This window comes from Chlorocebus sabaeus, chromosome 10 (assembly GCF_047675955.1).
Source record: "Chlorocebus sabaeus isolate Y175 chromosome 10, mChlSab1.0.hap1, whole genome shotgun sequence".
Taxonomy (NCBI): domain Eukaryota; kingdom Metazoa; phylum Chordata; class Mammalia; order Primates; family Cercopithecidae; genus Chlorocebus; species Chlorocebus sabaeus.
This window is the reverse complement of record NC_132913.1, coordinates 102,757,312-102,777,365: the sequence shown is the minus strand read 5'-3', so window position 1 is coordinate 102,777,365 and position 20,054 is coordinate 102,757,312. Positions and strand designations below refer to the sequence as shown.

Sequence of the window (20,054 nt, the reverse complement as noted above, 5' to 3'; positions counted from 1 at the left end):
ACCTTTTCAGAACGCCAGACTACTCCACTTCTGTGCTCTTCGGTCCAAATGGCGTCTCCAACCAGATGGTTATCAGATGGCTACAAGAGGCATTATGGAATGTATCATCTTCTGAATGTGAACCACATCAGATGCAATACAGAGAAACACACACTCTCCAGACACAGCAAACCATGCCACAGAACGCTCAGGCTTTACCTGTGATGGGAAGCTTGGGCTTCAATGTGTACAGCTGGGCAGGGGTCTGATGAGGGTTCATTCCATAGCGCAAGGGCATCTGAGATATGCCTTTGCTGTACTGTCTCCTGAAATAATCTGAAATTGCTTCATCATATTGTGCCGTATGAGTGAATGCCTACAAAAAGCGTAAGTTTTGTGAGACACTAGCAGCACTTTCCAAAGCGGGGACAAGATGGTTTTCTAGGTCCACGGCAAAGATCTCCTTACCATTCAATGCTATGTGGTGGCTGCACGATATGATGACACCATGAATGACACCAAAGCAATGAATGGCCCAACAAATTACCCCTTTCCAAATCTCTTTCAATCTTTTTTTTTGAGACAAAGTCTCACTCTGCCACCCAGGCTAGAGTGCAGTGGTGTGATCTCGGCTCACTGCAACTTCCGCCTCCTGGGTTCAAGCGATTCAACTGCCTCAGTCTCCCGAGTAGTTGGGATTACAGGCATACACCACCACACCCAGCTAATCTTTGTATTTTTAGTAGAGACGGGGTTTCACCACATTGGCCAGGCTGGTCTCGAACTCCTGATCTCAGGTGATCTGCCAGCCTCGGCCTCCCAAAGTGCTGGGATTACAGGTGTGAACCACTGCACCGGCCCTCTTTCAATCTTTGTGACAGAATACCTCTGTAATAGCTGGTCTCTCAATTTTTAACAAAAGGACAGCAACCCGACGCAGAGCTTTGGTAGGCGATGCAATCTACCAAGAATCGAATACTGACTGGTCTGGCAAACGCTGCGCTCCATGGATATAACTCACAATATCATGAAAGTGCATCCCACCTTCAAAGCTAACTGTCGTCTAGTCTCCAAGGAGGTGTCCTTACTCTCGGAGCTCTGCATCTCCGTGGACACCGCCACATAGTCCTCTGGTTCACACACTACTGTCACTCGAGCATGATTTTTGGCTGCAGCTCTCAGTAAGGTTACTCCACCTTTGAAGAACAAAAGGCATATTGATGTTTGTATGTCCCCATCAGCTTATGAACCTCTTTCAAATACAGTCATTGTGCATGTACTTCCATTTTAATTCTTGACTTAAAAATCAGAAAACTAAGCTGGGCACGGTGGCTCACGCCTGGAATCCCAGCACTTTGGGAGGCTGAGGCAGATGGATCACCTGAGGTCAGGAGTTCGAGACCAGCCTGGCCAACATGGCGAAACCCCGTCTCTACTAAAAACAACAAAAAAAAATTAGCTGGGCTTGGTGGTGTGCGCTTGTAATCCCAGCTACTCAGGAGGCTGAGGCAGGATAATCACTTGAGCCTGGGAGGCAGAGATTGCAGTGAGCCGAAATTGCGCCACTGCACTCCAGCCTGGGTGACAGAGCAAGACTCCGTCTAAAAAAAAAAAAAAGAAAAAAAAAAATCAGGAAAATAACCCAGATGAATCTCTGCACACAAAAAATAGCTTAGAAAATATAAATGAGGCCGGGCGCGGTGGCTCATGCCTGTAATCCCAGCACTTTGGGAGGCCAAGGCAGGTGGATCACGAGGTCAGGAGATCGAGACCATCCTGGCTAACACGGTGAAATCCTGTCTCTACTAAACAAACTACAAAAAATTAGCCGGGCGTGCTGGGGGGGTGCCTGTAGTCCCAGCTACTCGGAGGACTGAGGCAGGAGAATGGCGTGAACCTGGGAGGCGGAGCTTGCAGCGAGCTGAGATCGTGCCACTGCACTGCAGCCTGGGCGACAGAGCCAGACTCCGTCTCAAAAAAAATAAAAAAAGAAAATATAAATGAAAAAAGGAAATATAAATGAATTATAGTAATCCCAAAACACAATCCAGAAGCAGCTATTTTCTTTCTATTTCCTCAGTAATGAAAGTCAAAATGAGATCTCACTAAAATTTAAATAATTCTCTCCTCTCTCAGTCTTCTAAAATGGTTTTTCTGACTTACCAATGTCAATTTGCTCCACAGCCTCCTCAACAGTTACACCTGGAGAAGCCACTGTCTTCACAAAGGGATAGAGATTGCAGGCAACAACTCTAAAACAAAGACGAATCTGGCTGTCATTAAAAAGTCCACTCATGTGGTTTACAGCTATCTAGGAAAAAAACAAGTCAGTACTATTAACGTAACCAAAAGCCATACAGAACTAAAATATAAACTGTGAGCCTGACATTTTGGAGTTCTAACGAGTGTGTTAAAAAGTCAGGGTGTCCTGCTGGGGTCCAGCAGAGGGAATTTAGTCAGCAGGTGCTGTCCAGATCTGGATACACAGTACTCCCTCCACGTCACACTGCAACGCTGCTGCTTGCGTAACCTTAGCTACCCGGAACCACCAAGCCATCAAACATTTATAAAACATTTTAATAAAAGTATAAAGTACAAGATTACAGACAACATCCGCATTTTGGAATGCGATCACTATTATTCAGAACATTAGAATTTAGATTCTTTTTCCAATGGATTGGTACAATGATGAAAAATATCAGAGCATTCTAAGGGTGAAACATTTGTTTTGCCTTCAGAGAGGTCATAAAAATGATGGTAACAGGAATGCCAAAAGAATAATTTAAAATACAGAAGTAATCTAAAATTAACAATCAGTGAAGTACAGTTCCACTCCTAGGCCTGTAGTGTGAGGAGCTCTGGGGGCAGGCTCCCTAGCGAAACAAGCCTAATTTGAAAACTAATTAAAAACAAAAAAACAAAAAACAGAAGAACAGAAGAGAAGGGGAAACACTTTGCAGCTCATCTTTATTAACTCTACTGCCCTCCTACTAAAACCAGACAAATGGCACAAGAAAACTAGAGACCAGTATCTCTTAGGTACGTACCTTCACACAAAAACCCTCAACAAAACACTAACAAACTGCATCTAGAAAAATGGAGAAAACCACCTGATCATCTCAATAGATGTACAAAAAAGATTTGACAAAATTCAACAGCTATTCGTATAAAAATACTCAACTAATTAAAAATAGAAGGGAACTTACTGAACATGACAAAGTGTAAGAAAAACCCACAGCTAACATCATACTTGATGGTGAATGACTAAATACTTTTCCCCTAAACTCAGAAACAAGATAAGAGGCCAAGCCGGTGACTCACGCATGTAATCCCAGCACTTTGGGAGGCCAAGCCAGGCAGATCACCTGAGGTCAGAAGTCTGAGACCAGCCTAGTCAATTTGGTGAAACTCTGTGTCTACTAAAAATACAAAAATTAGTCGGGCAAGGTGGCACACACTTGTAATCCCAGCACTTTGGGAGGCTGAGGAGAGCAGATCACCTGAGGTTGGGAGTTCAAGACCAGCCTGACCAACATGGAGAAACCCTGTCTCTACTAACAATACAAAATCAGCTGGGCAAGGTGGCACACGCCTGTAATCCCAGTTACTTGGGAGGCTGAAGCAGGAGAATCACTTGAACCCGGGAGGCGGAGGTCAGTGAGCCAAGATCACGCAACTGCACTCCAAAGAGCAAAACTCCGTCTTAAAGAAAAGGAACAAAACAATAACATCCATTCTTACCACTTCTACTGAACACTGTACTAGAAGTTCTAGCCAGGGCAATAAGCAAAGAAAAGAAAATAAAAGGCATCAGGACTGGAAAGAAAGCAGTGAAGTTATCTCTATTTGCAGATGATATCTTCTAGTATAGCGAAAATCCCAAATTCACAAAAATAACCTCTTAGCACTAATAAATGAGTTCAGCAAAGCCACAGGATATATGAACAATATACAAAATTCAATTGTATTAAAATATACATTGGCAATGAATAAGAAAAAAATTAAGAAAACAATTCTACTTCACAAGACAATGTTAAAAGAAATTAAAGACAATCTAAATGAATAGAAAGACACCCCATGTTCACGGACTGGAAAATTTAATATTTTTAGGATGGCAACATTTCCCAAATTGATCTACCGATTCAACACAATCCCTATGAAAATTCCAACTGCGTTGTTTTGCAGAAATGGACAAGCTGATTCTAAAAATCATGTGGAAATACAAGGGACCCCGAAGAGTCAAAGCCAATCTTGAATAAGAAAAAGGAAGCTGGAGGACTCACACTTGCTGATTTCAAACTTTATTACCAACCTGTAGTAATAGTGTAGTACTGGCATAACAATAGGCACACAGACCAAGGGTGCCAAGACCATTCGATTGGGCAAAGAACAGTCTTTTCAACAAACGATGCTGAGACAACTGGACAGCCACAAACAAAGTAAGACTTCTATTTCATGTCTGTATATAAAAATTAACTTAAAATGAAACAAAGACTAACACTATAATAACTAACACTAAAATAACTCTTAAAAGAAATGTACACAGGCTGGGTGCAGTGGCTCACGCTTGTCATTCCAGCACTTTGGGAGGCCGAGGCGGGTAGATCACCTGAGGTCAGGAGTTCGAGACCAGCCTGGTCAACATGGAGAAACCCTGTCTCTACTAAAAACACAAAACAATTTGCTGGGCGTGGTAGCGGGCACCTGTAATCCCAGCTACTTGAGAGGCTGAGGCATAAGAATCGCTTGAACCTAGGAGGCAGAAGTTGCAGTGAGCCAAGATCACACCATTGTATTCCAGCCTGGGCAACAAGAGCGAAACTCCATCTCAAAAAAAAAAAAGGAAGAAAGAAAGAAAGAAAATATACACAAAAGTCTTCATCACTGAGGATTAGACAATAGTTTCTTAGATATGACACCATTAACACAAGCAACAAAAAAATAAATAAATTCAACATCATCAAAATTAAAAATTTTGTGGGCTGGGCATGGTGGCTCACACCTGTAATCCCAGCACTTTGGGAGGCCAAGATGGGCGGATCACCTGAGGTCAGGAGTTCAAGACCAGCCTGGGATGTGGCAATCAATATGGTTTGGGATGTGTGTCCTCTCCAAATCTCATTTTGAAATGTGATCCCCAATGTTGGAGGTGTGGCCTGGTGGGAGGTGACTGGGTCACAAGGGCAGATCCCTTATGAATGGCTTGGTGCCCTCCCCATAATAAGTCCTCACTCTGAGTTCATGTAGAGCTGGTTGTTTAAAAGAGCCGGGAAGGCCAGGCGTGGTGGCTCACACCTAATTCCAGCACTTTGGGAGGCCGAGGTGGGTGGATCATTCGAGGTCAGGAGTTCTGAGACCAGCCTGACCAACATGGTGAAACCCCATCTCTACTAAAAATAGTAAAACTGAAGTGGGAGTGGTGACAAATGCCTATAATCTCAGCTACTCAGGAGGCTGAGGCAGGAGAATCACTTGAATGCGAGAGACAGAGGTTGCAGTGAGCCAAGGTCGTGCAACTGAACTCCAACCTGAGCAACAGAGCGAGACCCTGTCTCAAAATAAAATTAAATTAAATTAAGAATAAAATTTAAAAAGTAAAAGAGCTGGGCAACTCCTCCTCTCCCTCTCTCTTGCTTCTTCTCATGTGATATGCCAGCTCCCCCTCTGCCTTCCACTGTGACTGTAAGCTTCCTGAAGCCCTTACCAGAAGCTGACGCTGGCAACATGCTTCTTGTACCGTCTGTAGAACCATGAGCTAAAATAAACCTATTTTTATAAATTACCCAGCTTTTAGTATTCCTTTATAGCAATGCAGAATAGACTAACACAGTAATGGTTGCACAACTTCTGTGAACCACTGATTTGTACATTTTAAATTGGTGAGTTGTATGGTATGTGGATTAGATCTCAATAAAGCTGTTATGTATATTTAAGAGAAACAGCCAGTATCTTTATGCAAATAACTCAGTTAGTTGTGCAAGTTGATAATCCCTAATAGGAAAATCTGAAATCTGAAACGCTCCAAAATCTGAAATGCTCCAAAACCTGAAACTTTTTGCATGTCAACACGACACTCGGAGGAAATGCTCACTGGGGCATTTGGGATTTCTGAGGGATGCTCAACTGATACGTTATCGCAAATATTCCAAAATCTGAAGAAATTTGAAATCCAAGACACTTCTGGGTCCCAAGCATTTCAGATAGGGGATACTCAACCTATACATACTAAGATTTAGACTCTAACTTCCTAAAAACTTTAAGTATGTATTTTAGCTATATAAATCCGGCCAAACCAAAATGCTTACACACATACAAAGTCACACAGAAGGCAGGCAGTAAAGGTTTATAGTGAGTAAGAAAAACCAGGGATACCAGGTTTGGCCCAGTCTTTGTCATTGGTCATAATGTGTTAAAAGTTCAATTTCAGGTTTTTACCTTATAAGACTGAAATCAAGTCTGGTCATGTCAGCATTATCTTCTGGGATATTACGAGCCAGGATTCCTAATTTAACAAAGTTAAACAAAGTATTAGGTTCAAAAAACAAGTAAGATTAAGGAATTTCTTTCAACATAGTGTCTTCAATCAAATTAAATCCTCTTGATTAAAAACAAAAATTTTTTTTTTTGAGATGGTCTCGCTCTATCGCCCAGGCTGGATTGCAGTGGTATAATCACAACTCACTATAGCCCTAACCTCCAGGGCTCAAGCAATCCTCCTACCTCAGCCTCCCAAGTAGCTGGGACTACAGGCATGCACCACCACACCCAGGTGGTCTTTTTAATTTTTTAAAGAGAAGGGGGGTGTTGCCGTGTTGCCCAGGGTTATCTTAAACTCCTGGGCTCAAGCAATTCTCCTGTCTCAGCTCTTAAAGTGCTGGGACTACAGGCAAGAGCCACCATGCCCAGCATAATATTCTTAAAGAGTATCAAACATATAGTTGAGTTATCAAACAAAAAAATCAGGATTAACAGATATATTTGGCTGGCCACAGTGGCTCATGCCTGTAATACCAGCACTTTGGGAGGCTAAGGTGGGGGATTGCTTGAGCCCAGGCGTTTGAGACCAGCCTGGGCAACAAGGTGAGATCCCTTCTCTATAAAAAATACAAGAATTAGTTGGTCGTGGTGGCATATGTCTCTAGTCGCAGCTACTTGGGAGGCTGAGGTGGGAGAACCGCTTGAGCCTGGGAGGCAGGCAGAGGCTATAGCGAGCCGTGACCGCACCACTGCACTCCAACCTGGGCAAGAGTGGGACCCTGTCTCAAAAAAAAAAAAAAAAAAGAAAAAAAAAAAGGATACATTTAAAAATCTTTTCTTCAGTTCTTGATCCCCTTTTCTTGAGCAATAAAACATAAAAAAGGTAAACGGAATTTTACAAAACTGTTGCTAGTTCCAGAACAGTCTATGCGTTCCTGTAAGTCAATGGATGTCTGATGATCTGTAGCCATTCAGCTTTATTCACCAAATTGTACCACAACTGACAAACTAGGATATCAGTTTCTTGTCACTTTGGTTTATATATAGTTCATTCTCAGGTGAATGAACAAATGTAAAGCACTTTGAAAAAACATTCTTTTGCAAGTCGGTTACATTGTGATGCTTCATTCTAAGTTTGAACTATTTTAAAAGTCTTTTCATACTATGAAATCTAAATATCTTCAGCCACTCGAGCAGGAAATACCAGCCTCTAAATTAGGCATCAGGTGAGGACTAAGAGCAAGCAGAGGAAAACAATCTGAATTCATCAAGTAGTAAGACAAGCCGGATTTTAAACCAGTTCTAACGTATTATGAAATTTGCCAGCAACTTCATAACATTAACTTTATATGTAAATTTCTCTTGAGCCTTTTTCTTCCTTTATTTTAGGACACTATCAACTAAAATATTCCTGGAAACCACTGACTGTTCTACACTAAAGATACCAACCACTTACCAGCATGGACTGCAGGATGCAAAGTTTTCACACGTCCCCCCAACATTTCGGGAAATCCCGTCAACTCGGAGACATCTCTGAAAAACAGATAAACAGAATAGTACTACTGGTGTGGCTGAACTGTTATTTTACACTATTCAAAGCATCTACTGTTTTCATTTCAAGAGATTTTGAGCGTGAATTCAACAAGAAAACTCTGATTTTTTAAGTCTTTCACTATACTTGATTTCTCAAGTAAAATTCAATTTACTTTAAAAAAAAAAAGGTTATTTAATATATTTCCTAACTGTTGTGTATGTTCAGGGATAATTGGTAACTATTACAGTATTGGTTTTATAATTTTCAGAGAATTTAGAAACTGACTCATTAGCCACACTCATTAAATATTACTAAGAAATACAACTGAGAAGTTGGCAGTATGTAACAAAAAGCATTAAAAATATCCTTGGCCGGGCACAGTGGCTCATGGCTGTAAACCCAGCATTTTGGAAGGCCAAGGCTGATGGATCATCTGAGTTGGGGAGTTCGAGGCCAGCCTGGCCAACATGATAAAACCCCATCTCTACTAAAAAAATTAGCCGAGCGTGGTGGCAGGCACCTATAATCCCAGCTACTCTGGAGGCTGAGGCAGGAGAATCACTTGAACCCAGGAGATGCAGCTTGCAGTGAACCGAGATCATGCCACTGCACTCCGGCCTGGGCGACAGAGCAAGACTCCAATCTCAAAAAACAACAACACATGAAGATAGCATATCAAGTGAGTGAAGACATAAAAGACTGTTTAATAAAGTGGTGTTGGTATTGGAATAACTGGTTAAAACCACACAAAAATACATTCCTTATGAATCAAAGGTTTAAGCATTTAAAAAATCATGTATGTAGCAAAATTAAATATGTATAATATTCTTTGCAATTATTAAACAAAAGATTGAGAGGTCTGATTACAGAAATATCAAATAAGAAGTTTTACATGGGGAAAAACAGTAAACTAGAAAAAATAATCACATAATGTGACAAAGGGTCAAGTGAAGGACTGTATTTAAATATTAATTTATATCACCAAGCTGACCCCTAGAAAGTTGTAACCATGAACACTCTGGCAGACTTTATAAGTTGTAATGGTGTGTAAAAATGTCCACAATATGTAAGAAAAAATAAAGCAGGGGCTGGATGGGGTGGCTCACACCTGTAATCCCAGCACTTTGGGAGGCCAAGGCAGATGATCACCTGAGGTCAGGAGTTCGAGACCAGCCTGGCCAACATGGTGAAACCCCACCTCTACTAAAAATACAAAATTAGGCAGGCATGGTGGTGCACGCCTGTAATCCCATCTACTCGGAAGGCTGAGGCAGGAAAATCGCTTGAACCCGGGAGGCGGAGGTTGCAGTGAGCCAAGATCACGCCACTGCTTTTCAACCTGGGCAACAACAGCGAAACTCCGTCTCAAAAAATAAATAAATAAACATAAATAAAGCAGTAAGCAAAACTGCATCTATCTTCTGTGTAAGCTATGAAATAAAGTGCATGCTTATAAAAATGCTAGAAGAAAAATATATTAACATGTTAAGAATTACAATCCATTTTTACTACCTTCTTTATAGTTTTCCACACTTTTGAATTTTCTACAATCAACATACATAGCTTTTTTTGAGATGGGATCTCACTATGTTGCCCAGACTGGAGTACAGTGGTTATTCACAGGTACAACTATAGTGCATGGCCGCCAAGAACTCCTGGGCTTAAGTAATCCTCCAAGTAGCTGAAACTATAATAAACACTTCAAAGCAGCAAGTTCTGCCAGTAAGATATGGAATTTCCTGGGTAGATACTCCTATTAAGGGGAGCCATTTGCAAAAGACTGGTGTTTGACCAATGACACACACAGTTCCAACATCCACAAACTGGTGACATAAATGTTTTCAAATTCAAAATTTCTTTTCCTGGGGTTCAGGAAATAAAATCCATTTCCTCCAAATGAAGACAGTCACTTAAAACTTAGAGAAAGTGGATTTATTTCTAGAATTAAACATTTGGGGTAATTAAAAAGCTTGCTACTCCTTTGAACTGAAGAATTTATACATAATGGCTGTAGTCTTGGGAAATAATTCTATGTATGCTCACTGCTGTAAACTCACTAATTAAAGTCCAATTAAAATCCATCAGTTTACCTCATGACGAGGTAATGGTTAACTTCCTGGGATAAATGATTGTAGATAACAATACCCAAAAATATGCTCAGAACCAAGGTCTTTTTTTTTTTTTTTTTTTTGAGACAGTATTTCTGTCCCCCAGGCTGGAGTGTAGTGGTGGAATCTCAGCTCACTGCAACCTCCACCTTCCAGGTTCAAGCAATTCTCCTGCCTCAGCCTCCTGAGTAGCTGTGATTACAGGTGCACACCACCACACCTGACTGATTCTTTTCTGTATTTTTAGCAGAGATGGGGTTTCACCATGTTGGCCAGGCTGGGCTCAAACTCCTGACCTCAGATGATCCGCCAGCCTCAGCCTCCCAAAGTGCTGGGATTACAGGCATGAGCCACTGCGCCCAGCCAGAACCAAGATCTTGTCCAGGCACGGTGGCTCATACCTGTAATCCCAGCACTTTGGAAGGCCAAGGCAGGCATAATTGCTATAAGCCCAGAAGTTCAAGACCAGGCAGACAACATGGTGAAACCATCTCTATTAAAAATACAAAAATTAGTCAGGCATGCTGGTGTGCACCTGTAGTCCCAGCTACTCAGGAGGCTGAAGTAGAAGGATTGCCTGAGCCTGGGAGTTCGAGGCTGCAATGAGCCATGATTGTGCCACTGCACTCCAGCCTGGGCGACAGAGCAAGACTCTCTCTCAAAAAAAAAAAAAAAAACTTAACTTTCTCCTGCCCTCTTGCCTCTCACCCTTCATTCTTCCCTGAAGTCACAGAAACCAGAATTTCTCTTCCCCAGGGCAGGTTACAGAAAGTAGAACCCCTTTTGCCAAAGCCAGTCATAAGAATTAAACTTATGGGTCTAACCCCTGGCTTTCTGTCTAGGAGCTGGCCATAAAGAAATCCTCTTATCTCCTTGCCCAATAGTAGGACAGGAGACCCTGCTGGAGAGCAGGGTGGAGAAGGAATTTTAGAGACGCCAAGAAGAATCTGGACAGACAGGCTTTCCTGGCTTTCTCCACCTCAGTCTACTAGCATACAGCATATCCTTGCTGTCCAATCATACTTCTACCTTTCTGTGCATTCGCTGTTGAACCTAAACATAAAAATGGATGTTTTTCCCTCTCTCTCTGGGTCTTCATTCTGAAGGCTCTCATGTCATGTAAAACTTTGTTAAATAAATTTGTTATGCTTTTCTCTTATTATAACCTGTCTTCTCTTATAAAAATATTGGTCGTGACACCTTTCCACCCCTACAAATCTTGGCCTCGGGTGTGGTGGCTCACACCTGTAATCCCAGCAGGACAAGGCAGGCAGATCCCTTGAGGTCAGGAGTTCGATATCAGCCTGGCCAACATGGTGAAACCCCGTCTCTATCAAAAATACAAAAAAATTAGCCGGGCATGGTGGCGGGCACCTGTAATCCCAGCTACTTGCGAGGCTGAGGCAGGAGAACTGTTTGAACCTGGGAGGCAGGGGTTGCAGTGAGCTGAGACAGTGCCATTGCACTCCAGCCTGAGCAACAAGAGCGAAACTCCATCTCAAAAAAAAAAAAAAAAACTTGGCCTCTTACTAGCTGTGCAATCTCAAGCAAAGTTACTTAACTACGTTGTGCTTAGTTTCCTTACCTATAAAATGGGGATAACACTACCTACACTAAAAAGTTGTTACAAGGACTATAAGAGTTTATATATGTAAAATACCACTGCAACTGAATAAAATACCACTGCAACTGCATAAAATACCACTGCAACTGAATAAAATACCACTGCAACTGAATAAAATACCACTGCAACTGCATAAAATACCACTGCAACTGAATAAAATACCACTGCAACTGCATAAAATACCACTGCAACTGAATGTGGCCTTTGTTGCAGAAAAACAAATGCTCCAAGTTGTTTACACTTCATTCAATGAACTTTACTGTGCTGGGTTCTAAATAAATCACTCATGGTGAACTTCTTACCCTTTCACAGAAGAGAAACACATTTACATTTCCAGTTTTGAAAGAAGATACGACCATAATGAAGATAAGTTGAGGAGTGGGTAGAAGTACAGAAATAAGACTAACCAGTTGATAGGTACCTAAAGTGGGTGACAGATACAGGACACAAGGGATCATTATACTTTTCTACTTTTGTGTCTGAAATGTTTCCATAATACGAAATAATACGAAGTTTGGTGGGAAAAAAAAGAGACTACAGATGAGGATTTTGCTTAAAGAAGGTTCCATTACCATAGGAGGACCCAGTTTGGCCCAATGGAAAGAACGCAGGTCTGGACTTCGAATTCTCATTCGGTTCCTGATGAGCAAAGAGCCAACTCGCCTGCCATGATTCTCACAGGTTTCCCACGAAAACCACAGCAACAAGACACAAAAAGACATCGGATAATAAAAAGTATGTGTTTGTTAACAAAGTAAGGCATGCTTACCATCTTGTTAAATTTAGGGAAGCTGTGTACTGCTCACATAGCTGAGAACTGCACAAAGAAAAGGTAGTAACCTACCTCTACATGGATCTAGAAACCAAGAAGCAAATTTTCCACATGACAACAAAAAGCAGACATATCTTTTACCTCTTTCATTCTAAAATATGTGTCCGGGGTGGGCATCTCGTTCCTCCGAACTCTCACTGTCGTTTATTAAGTAGCTATCCTACAGTCTTTTCCATTTTCTACCTTTCAGTAGACTTACTCCCTCTCCTACCAGAATGCCAGTCCTTGACGTCAGGAACGGCATCCTGCTTAATCATTTCTAAGTCCCTTCTTTCCACGGCCTAGTCAGCTAATGAAGGGCTTGTGAACGTGGGAATGAATGGTTTGCACCTTCATATGGTTACCGGAGATTCTCAGGGAAGGGAGGTAGATTGGAATCTTCATGATGTCAAGTTTTACTAAATCACCAAAGTAACTGAAGTTTTCCTGGAATAACAAGTGGCCCACCTAAGTTAATCTGTTTAAGGAAGTGGCTAAGACTAGGGTCCTAAAATCAGGAACAGCACGGGTTCCAATCCTAGTTCTCCCTTACTCAACTCTTTAAACTTGTGCAGAAGTTGCTAAATCTCTCAAGTGTGTTGTCCAGGGTCTTTCTCTGTCGCCCAGGATGGAGTGCAATGGTGCAATCTCGGCTCACCACAACCTCTGCCTCCCAGGTTCAAGCGATTCTCCTGCCTCAGCCTCCCCAGTAGCTGCGATTACAGGCGTGTCCCACCACACCGGCTAATTTCTGTATTTCAAGTAGAGAAGGAGTTTCACCATGTTGGCCAGGTTGATCTCGAACTCCTGACCCTAAGTGATCCGCCCACCTCGGCCTCCCAAAGTGCTGGGATTACAAGACTCAGCCAACGCGCCCGGCCGTCCAAGGTCTTAAAAGTTAGTAAATCTCTCTGAGCCTCATTTTTGTCTTCCATAAAGTGGGAAAGTATTGCACCAACCTTACAGCGCTACTGGGAGGAGTAAGTAAGGCATTTATTTAGCTCTTGGTGCCTAGAATACAATACTTCCTGGTTAATGTGATCACACTCCTTTCTGATGAACTAGCTGTGCCTTACCTGACTGCCAGACCAGCATCCCTGAGAGCTTTTGCAGTCCCTCCGGAAGCGACCAGACTCAAACCAAGAGAGGTCAGGTTTCTTGCAAATTCCACAAGGCCGGTTTTGTCAGAGACACTAAATAAGGCTGAAAGAGAAGGCATTTTTTTTCTCATGACTCGCAGCACTTTGCACTGTGGTCTGCAAGGCCTTGGGAGGGTCTGGGGGAGGAGACTCTCGAATCGCAAGGCCAGCACCTAGACCCAGCGTTGGCAGGCCTGGCCCAGGCCTCCTCAGGTCCTACACCCGCGAGCGGGCCACACGCAGGCTGGGGCCCGGCTGGGGAGCGGGGACGCTGGCTTTCGGGCCGCAGCGCCGCCCCTGCGTGCCGGGTCCCGCCGCCGCCGCCGATGGCGGGAGCTTGGGGGGCCACGAACCGCGCCGCTCCGCTAGGTCCTCACCGAGCTGGCCAGGCGCCATGGCTGCAGGAACTGGGTTCGGGGCGAGCTGGAGGCAGCAGCGGCGGCACCACGTGCGAAGGGAGGAGGGAGGACTGGAGGTGCGGCTCAGGAAGCGGGTGGGCGGAGCTGTCTCCGGGCTTGTCACGTGGCCCGCCGGCCAGGTTCCGCGCTCTGCTCTGCTCAGTTTCAAACGCAAGATCCGCGCCCCGGGGCGGAAGGGAACGGCCGGGTGGGGCGGGGCTCTGCCTGGCGCGTCTGGGCGCGGTGCTTGGGCTGGAAGGGATCCTGCCTGCGAGCCCAAAGTCCAGGCTTGGGAGCCGCGATCTACCCACGCCCCCAAAGTGAGGCCACCCCACGGCCTCTGGGGCAAACGCCTGTTATTCTAGGAAGCCTGTCCCCAGAGGCTGGAATGTACATAAAAGTGCCAAAGCACCCATGCTGAAAACAAACTAAACAAAAGGAATACTTCATATAGCGGCAAAGCTGGAAAGTATCTGGACAGTTATTTACCATCCTCCGTTTTGTTTGTTGCTGTTTGTTGGTTTTTGTTTGTTTGTTTTGTTTTGTTTTGAGATGGAGTTTCGCTCTTGTTGCCCTGGCTGGAGTGCGATGGCGCGATCTCGGCTATGTCACATGCAACCTGTAACCTCAGCCCCCCGGATTTAAGAGCTTCTCCTGCCTCAGCCTCCCGAGTAGTTGGAATTATAGGTAGGCGCCACGATGGCCGGCTAATTTTTGTATTTTTAGTAGACATGGGGTTTCGCCATGTTGGCCAAGCTGGTCTCAAACTCCTGACCTCAGGTGATCCGCCTGCCTCAGCCTCCCAAAGTGCTGGGATTACAGGAGTGAGCCACCACGCCCAGCCTGTTTTTTGTTTGTTTGCTTGCTTGTTTCTTTGTTTTGAGACAGGGTCTCGCTCTGTCTCCCAGACTGGAGTGCAGTGGCGCGATCTCGGCTCACTGCAACCTCTGCCTCCCGGGTTCAAGCGATTCTCCTGCTTCAGCCTCCCAAGTATCTGGCCCTACAGGCACTCACCACCACGCCTGGCTAATTTTTGTATTTTTAGTAGAGATGGGGTTTCGCCATTTTGGCTAGGCTGGTCTCGAACTCCTGACCTTAGGTGATCCACCCGCCTTGGCCTCTCAAAGTGCTGGAATTGCAGGTGGAAGCCACCACACCCAGCCTAGAATCAATTTTTTGACCTCCAAATATGTTAACCCTTTGCTCTGAACACATCTCACATTCCTACGAGGAATATATTAAGATTATCGCAGTGTCTTCAGTGTGTGTGCCAACTTTGAATTTAAAAAGGAAATTTCCTTGGCCAGTCACCATTAGGTTTTTACAGGAAATTGAAAGCAGGGAAAGGAGAAAACAATGCTGACATTTATTGATAAGGGGAAATAAACAGTTGCTTAGGCATCAGGCATTTGTCTGTTATGTGAGTTACAAATACTTATTCGATTCAATACATTTTTATTGAGCCTTTTCTGCCTGGATGGCAGAAATACGGTGTCAGAAAACAGAGATAAATATCACCTAAGCACTGTCCTCAAGGAGCTCATGATGGAATGAAAATGTAGACACATGATGTATAACTAAAAAATATTAATAGAGGCCGGGCACGGTGACTCAGCTTGTAATCCCAGCACTTTGGGAGGTGGAGGCGGGCGGATCATGAGGTCAGGAGATCGAAACCATCCTGGCTAACACGGTGAAACCCCGTTTCTACTAAAAATACAAAAAATTAGCCGGACGTGGTGGCAGGCGCCTGTAGTTCCAGCTACTTGGGAGGCTGAAGCAGGAGAATGGCAGGAACCCGGGAGGCGGAGTTTGCAGTGAGCCGAGATCGCCCCACTGCACTCCAGCCTGGGCGACAGAGCCAGACTCTGTCTCAAAAAAAAAAAAAAAAAAAAATTAGCCAGTCCTGATGGTGGGCGCCTGTAGTCCCAGCTACTCTGGAGGCTGAGGCAGGAGAATGGGGTGAACACAGGAGTCGGAGTTTGCAGTGAGTCGAGATCGCGCCACTGCACTCCAGTCTGGGCAACAGAACGAGACTTTGTCTCAAAAAAAAAAAAAAAAAAAAATTAATAGAGAAAACACGGCACTAAACTGATTTTGTAGAGCTTCTTTCATTACAGACTCTTTCATTTACAGATGTTTATTCTGGGGCCTGATGCGGTGTCTCATGCCTGTAATCCCAGTGCTTTGGGAGGCAGAGATAGGAGAATCACTTGAGGGCAGGAGTTTGAGGCCAGCCTGGGCAACATAGTGCATGCCTGCAGTCCTAACTGCTTGAGAGGCTGAGGTGGGAGTTTGAGGTTACAGTGAGCTACGATTGCAGGGCTGCATTTCAGCCTGGGCTACAGAGCAAGACCCTGTCTCTTAAAATTTTTTTAGAAACAACAGGCTGGGAGTGGTGGCTCATGTCTGTAATCCCAGCACTTTGGCAGGCTGAAGCAGGTGGATCACTTAAGGTTAGGAGTTCGAGACCAGCCTGGCCAACAGGTGAAACTCCGTCTCTAATAAAATACAAAAAGTAGGTCGGGCACAGTGGCTCTCACCTGTAATCCTAACACTTTGGGAGGCCAAGGCAGTTGGATTGCCTGAGCTCAGGAGTTCAAGACCATCCTAGGCAACATAGTGAAACACCGTCTCTACTAAAAACATACAAAAAATGAGCCGGGCATGGTGGCGGTGCCTGTAAACCCAGCTACTCAAGAGGCTGAGGTGGGAGAATCGCTTGAACTTGTTGCCATGAGCCGAGATAGTGCCTCTGCACTCAAGCCTGCACCTACAGAGCGAGACTGTCTCAAAAAATAAAAATAAAGATATTTACTTTGATTAATTCTCTCATAGTTTTAGAATCCCGACTTGATAGGACTTAATATGTTAATGACAAAAAGAGTAAATGAGTTTTTTACTAGCTTTGTGATCCTGGCCAAGTCCCTCCATCTTTTGGGGACCTTTGTTGCTTTACCTGTAATATGGACATAGTATTTTTTCTGCAATCTTCATCATATTTTAAGAAGCAAATTTAAGTACAGGTAGTCTATTGAAAGTACAAACTGCAAAGAGACTAATAAGAGTAAAATAGAGGTGTAATCTCCTCGGTTCCCTTGGTCTGGCTAATCAGGTATCTTTCGGGGCACCAAAGTATGTCTTCAAAGATCTAGTCACCAGCAAGCTAGTGTTTTAGAAAAGGGAGATGTTCTCACAAAGATGAGAATGCATCTTTCACCAATGGTTTATTGCAGAATTATTGTTTCAGAAAGACAGAAAGGGTGTGTATACACTATAATGATTACATTTTCATTTCTTCTTACTTCACACACCTCCCAAAGGAAACTTGAAGACCCTGAAATCATGTTAATATACCTTAAAATATTTAATGTACATGAATTGTTTCAGTTCTTTGGAGGTGTTATAATCTGGTTTTGCCCCTATGTTGTTTGTTTCTTGTGTAAACTCATCACTTTCTCTGAAAAACCTCCATCTCCCTTCCAAATCTTGGATCTCCTATTGGACTCTAAGGATTAATAAAGCTGTGCCATCTTGGGCTGACTTGCTCCAAGGGTTTGTCCACTCAAGTGGATGTAGTTTGTCATATAAAGTGATTCCCAGGAGCTTGGTACAAAATTCCTCTCTGTTGTGGTTCAGAAGATTAAACTAATTTATGACCTATTATGAAATTCAAACATTTTTCTTGAAGGTCCTGGAAGTGTTTGGAAATATAAAGCTGACAATAATACAAAGAATGAATTGGAATAGTAGGAAGCAGAGAAACTGGTTAGGAAGGTTTTGCATCCACTCACACATAAGAAGGTGGAAAAGAGGTGATCTATGTGAGACAACTCAAAATAGGTACAATTAGCAGGATGTAGGGATCAATTAGATATAAGAAATATTAGAAAAAAGTAAGGATGACTCCATCAGTTCTTGCTTCATCATACGAGTAGCTGCTGAGGCAATATCCAAAATATAAAAATATATGTAAGAGAAAGAACAGTTGTGGCATGTGTTTATTTTAATTTAAGGTCAGTGTCAGCGGTTCAGTAAATATGTTTGCGTTTCTAAATATTGATTTTAAAGTCTAGATAATTGGTGGACACAGTTAAAATCATACAGCAAATTGTTGGCAATACAAATGAAATTCAGGAATAAAAGTGAGGATAGAGATAAATAAATGTGGAAAGTTAATGAAATTCAAGTAGTAGTTGAAGCCTAGAAGAAGATAAGCTTACTTAATTAGGTCTAACAGATAACCTGAGCGAGAAAAAAAGCAAAAGAAAGAAAATTCATTCAGGAAGGCTTTTAATGTTTTTCGGTTTTTTGAGACCAAGTCTTGCTCTATCACCCACGCTGGAGTGCAGTGACGCGATCTTGGCTCACTGCAACCTCTGCCTCCTGGGTTCAAGCAATTCTCCTGCCAAGTAGCTGGGATTACAGGTGCATGCCACCACACCTGGCTAATTTTTATAGTTTTAGTAGAGACAGGGTTTCACCATGTTGGCAAGGCTGGTCTTGAACTCCTGACCTCAAGCAATCTGCCCATCTCGGCCTCCCAAAGTACGAGTATTACAGGCATGAGACACTGCAGCCGGCAGATGAGGAGACACTTTATCCTTTTGGATAAAATAGAGCAGAGAAGAGAGACAGGGCAGAGGTAGCTGCACCTTTGAGAAGGCTTGGCAGAGAATTCCTTACTGACAAGGTACATTTGAGTAAGGACTGGAGGGCTGGGTGGGGGATAACAAGCCACAGGGCATTTGAAGGAGAAAGTTCCAGGCAGTGGGAAAAACAAGTGCAAAGGCCATGCATAGCGAGTGTGGCTGTAGTGTCTAAGGAATGTCAGGAAGGGCAGTATGGTAGCAACAGAGGGAACTTCACTAGGAGAAGGAGGACACAGTGTCAGTAATCAGGTTGGATAAGGCTGTATGGGCACATCGTAAAGACTTTGGCTTTTATTCTGAATGAGAAAGGAAGCCCTTGGAGAGTTTTGAGAAGGAGTGACATCTAATTTACCTCTTTCACACACTCACTCTGGTTGTATGAGAGCAAGGGTGGAAGGAGGGGGATCCCTACGAAAGCTCTCGCAGTAATCCAGGACCTTGAAACTAGGTGAAACATGAGGGTGGCACGGCCCAGAGTGGCAGCAGTGGACATTGGAGGAAGTAAGTAAATGCAGATATATTTTGAAGGAAGACCAATAAGATTTGTTGACAAATTGGATGCCCAGTGTGAGAGGAAGAGAACGACCGCTTGTACAACCGAAAGAATAAAGTTGACATCAGCTGAAAATGGGAAGGATACAAATGTAGTAGCCCTGGGGGGAAGACAGAGTTAAGTGTAGGACACTGGATACCTATGATACTGTGTGTCAAATACTGCCAGTAGGTCAAGTCTGATGAGGACTGAGAGTGACCATTAGATGTTGGATTATCCTGACAAGGACACATTTGGGGAAGTGGTACAGACGAGGATCTGGCTGGAGTGGGTTCAAGAGAGAATGAGGGGCCTGAGCATGGTGGCTCACACCTGTAATCCCAGCACTTTGGGAGGCTGAGGTGGGCGGATCATTGACAAGTTCAGGAGTTTCAGATCATCCTGGCCAATATGGTGAAACCCGTCTCTACTAAAAATGCAAAAATTAGCTGTATGTGGTGGGGTGTGCCTGTAATCCCAGCTACTTGGGAGGCTGAGGAATGAGAATCACTTGCATCTGAGAGGCTGAGGTTGCAGTGAGCCATTGCACTCCAGTCTGGGCAACAGAGTAAGACTCCATCTCAAAAAAAAAAAGAGACAGAGGGAAGAAACTGGAGATTTGAAATAGAGATGACACTTTTAAGTTTTGCTCTTAAACAGGGTTTGTCAACCTCAGCACTATAGACATTTTGGAGCAGATAATGCTTTGTTGTGTGTGGCGGGGGATGGGGGGGTGCGTCGTGCACATTTGAGTATGTTTAGCAGCATCCAAGGCTTCTACTACTAGATACCAGTAGCAC

General features: G+C 43.6%; 1 protein-coding gene across 3 annotated transcripts in view; it reads right to left on the bottom strand.

Moving 5' to 3' along the window:
• Positions 1-14,177, bottom strand: part of ATIC (5-aminoimidazole-4-carboxamide ribonucleotide formyltransferase/IMP cyclohydrolase) — a 38,070-nt gene extending 23,893 nt beyond the window's left edge. The window contains exons 1-7 of one of the 3 annotated variants that reach the window (XM_007966169.3): positions 14,050-14,177; positions 13,610-13,736; positions 7,913-7,989; positions 6,415-6,481; positions 2,143-2,231; positions 1,024-1,175; positions 199-355 (exon numbers count right to left, since the gene is read on the bottom strand). In XM_007966169.3, the coding sequence (XP_007964360.2) occupies positions 199-355; positions 1,024-1,175; positions 2,143-2,231; positions 6,415-6,481; positions 7,913-7,989; positions 13,610-13,736; positions 14,050-14,068 (688 nt within the window). In that variant the 5' untranslated portion in view covers positions 14,069-14,177. Of the gene's footprint in view, positions 1-198; positions 356-1,023; positions 1,176-2,142; positions 2,232-6,414; positions 6,482-7,912; positions 7,990-12,294; positions 12,396-13,609; positions 13,863-14,049 lie in introns of those variants that run through there. The other 2 variants (XM_038001572.2, XM_073020058.1) reach the window with 2 other exon arrangements.
• Positions 14,178-20,054: the final 5,877 nt, after the last annotated feature.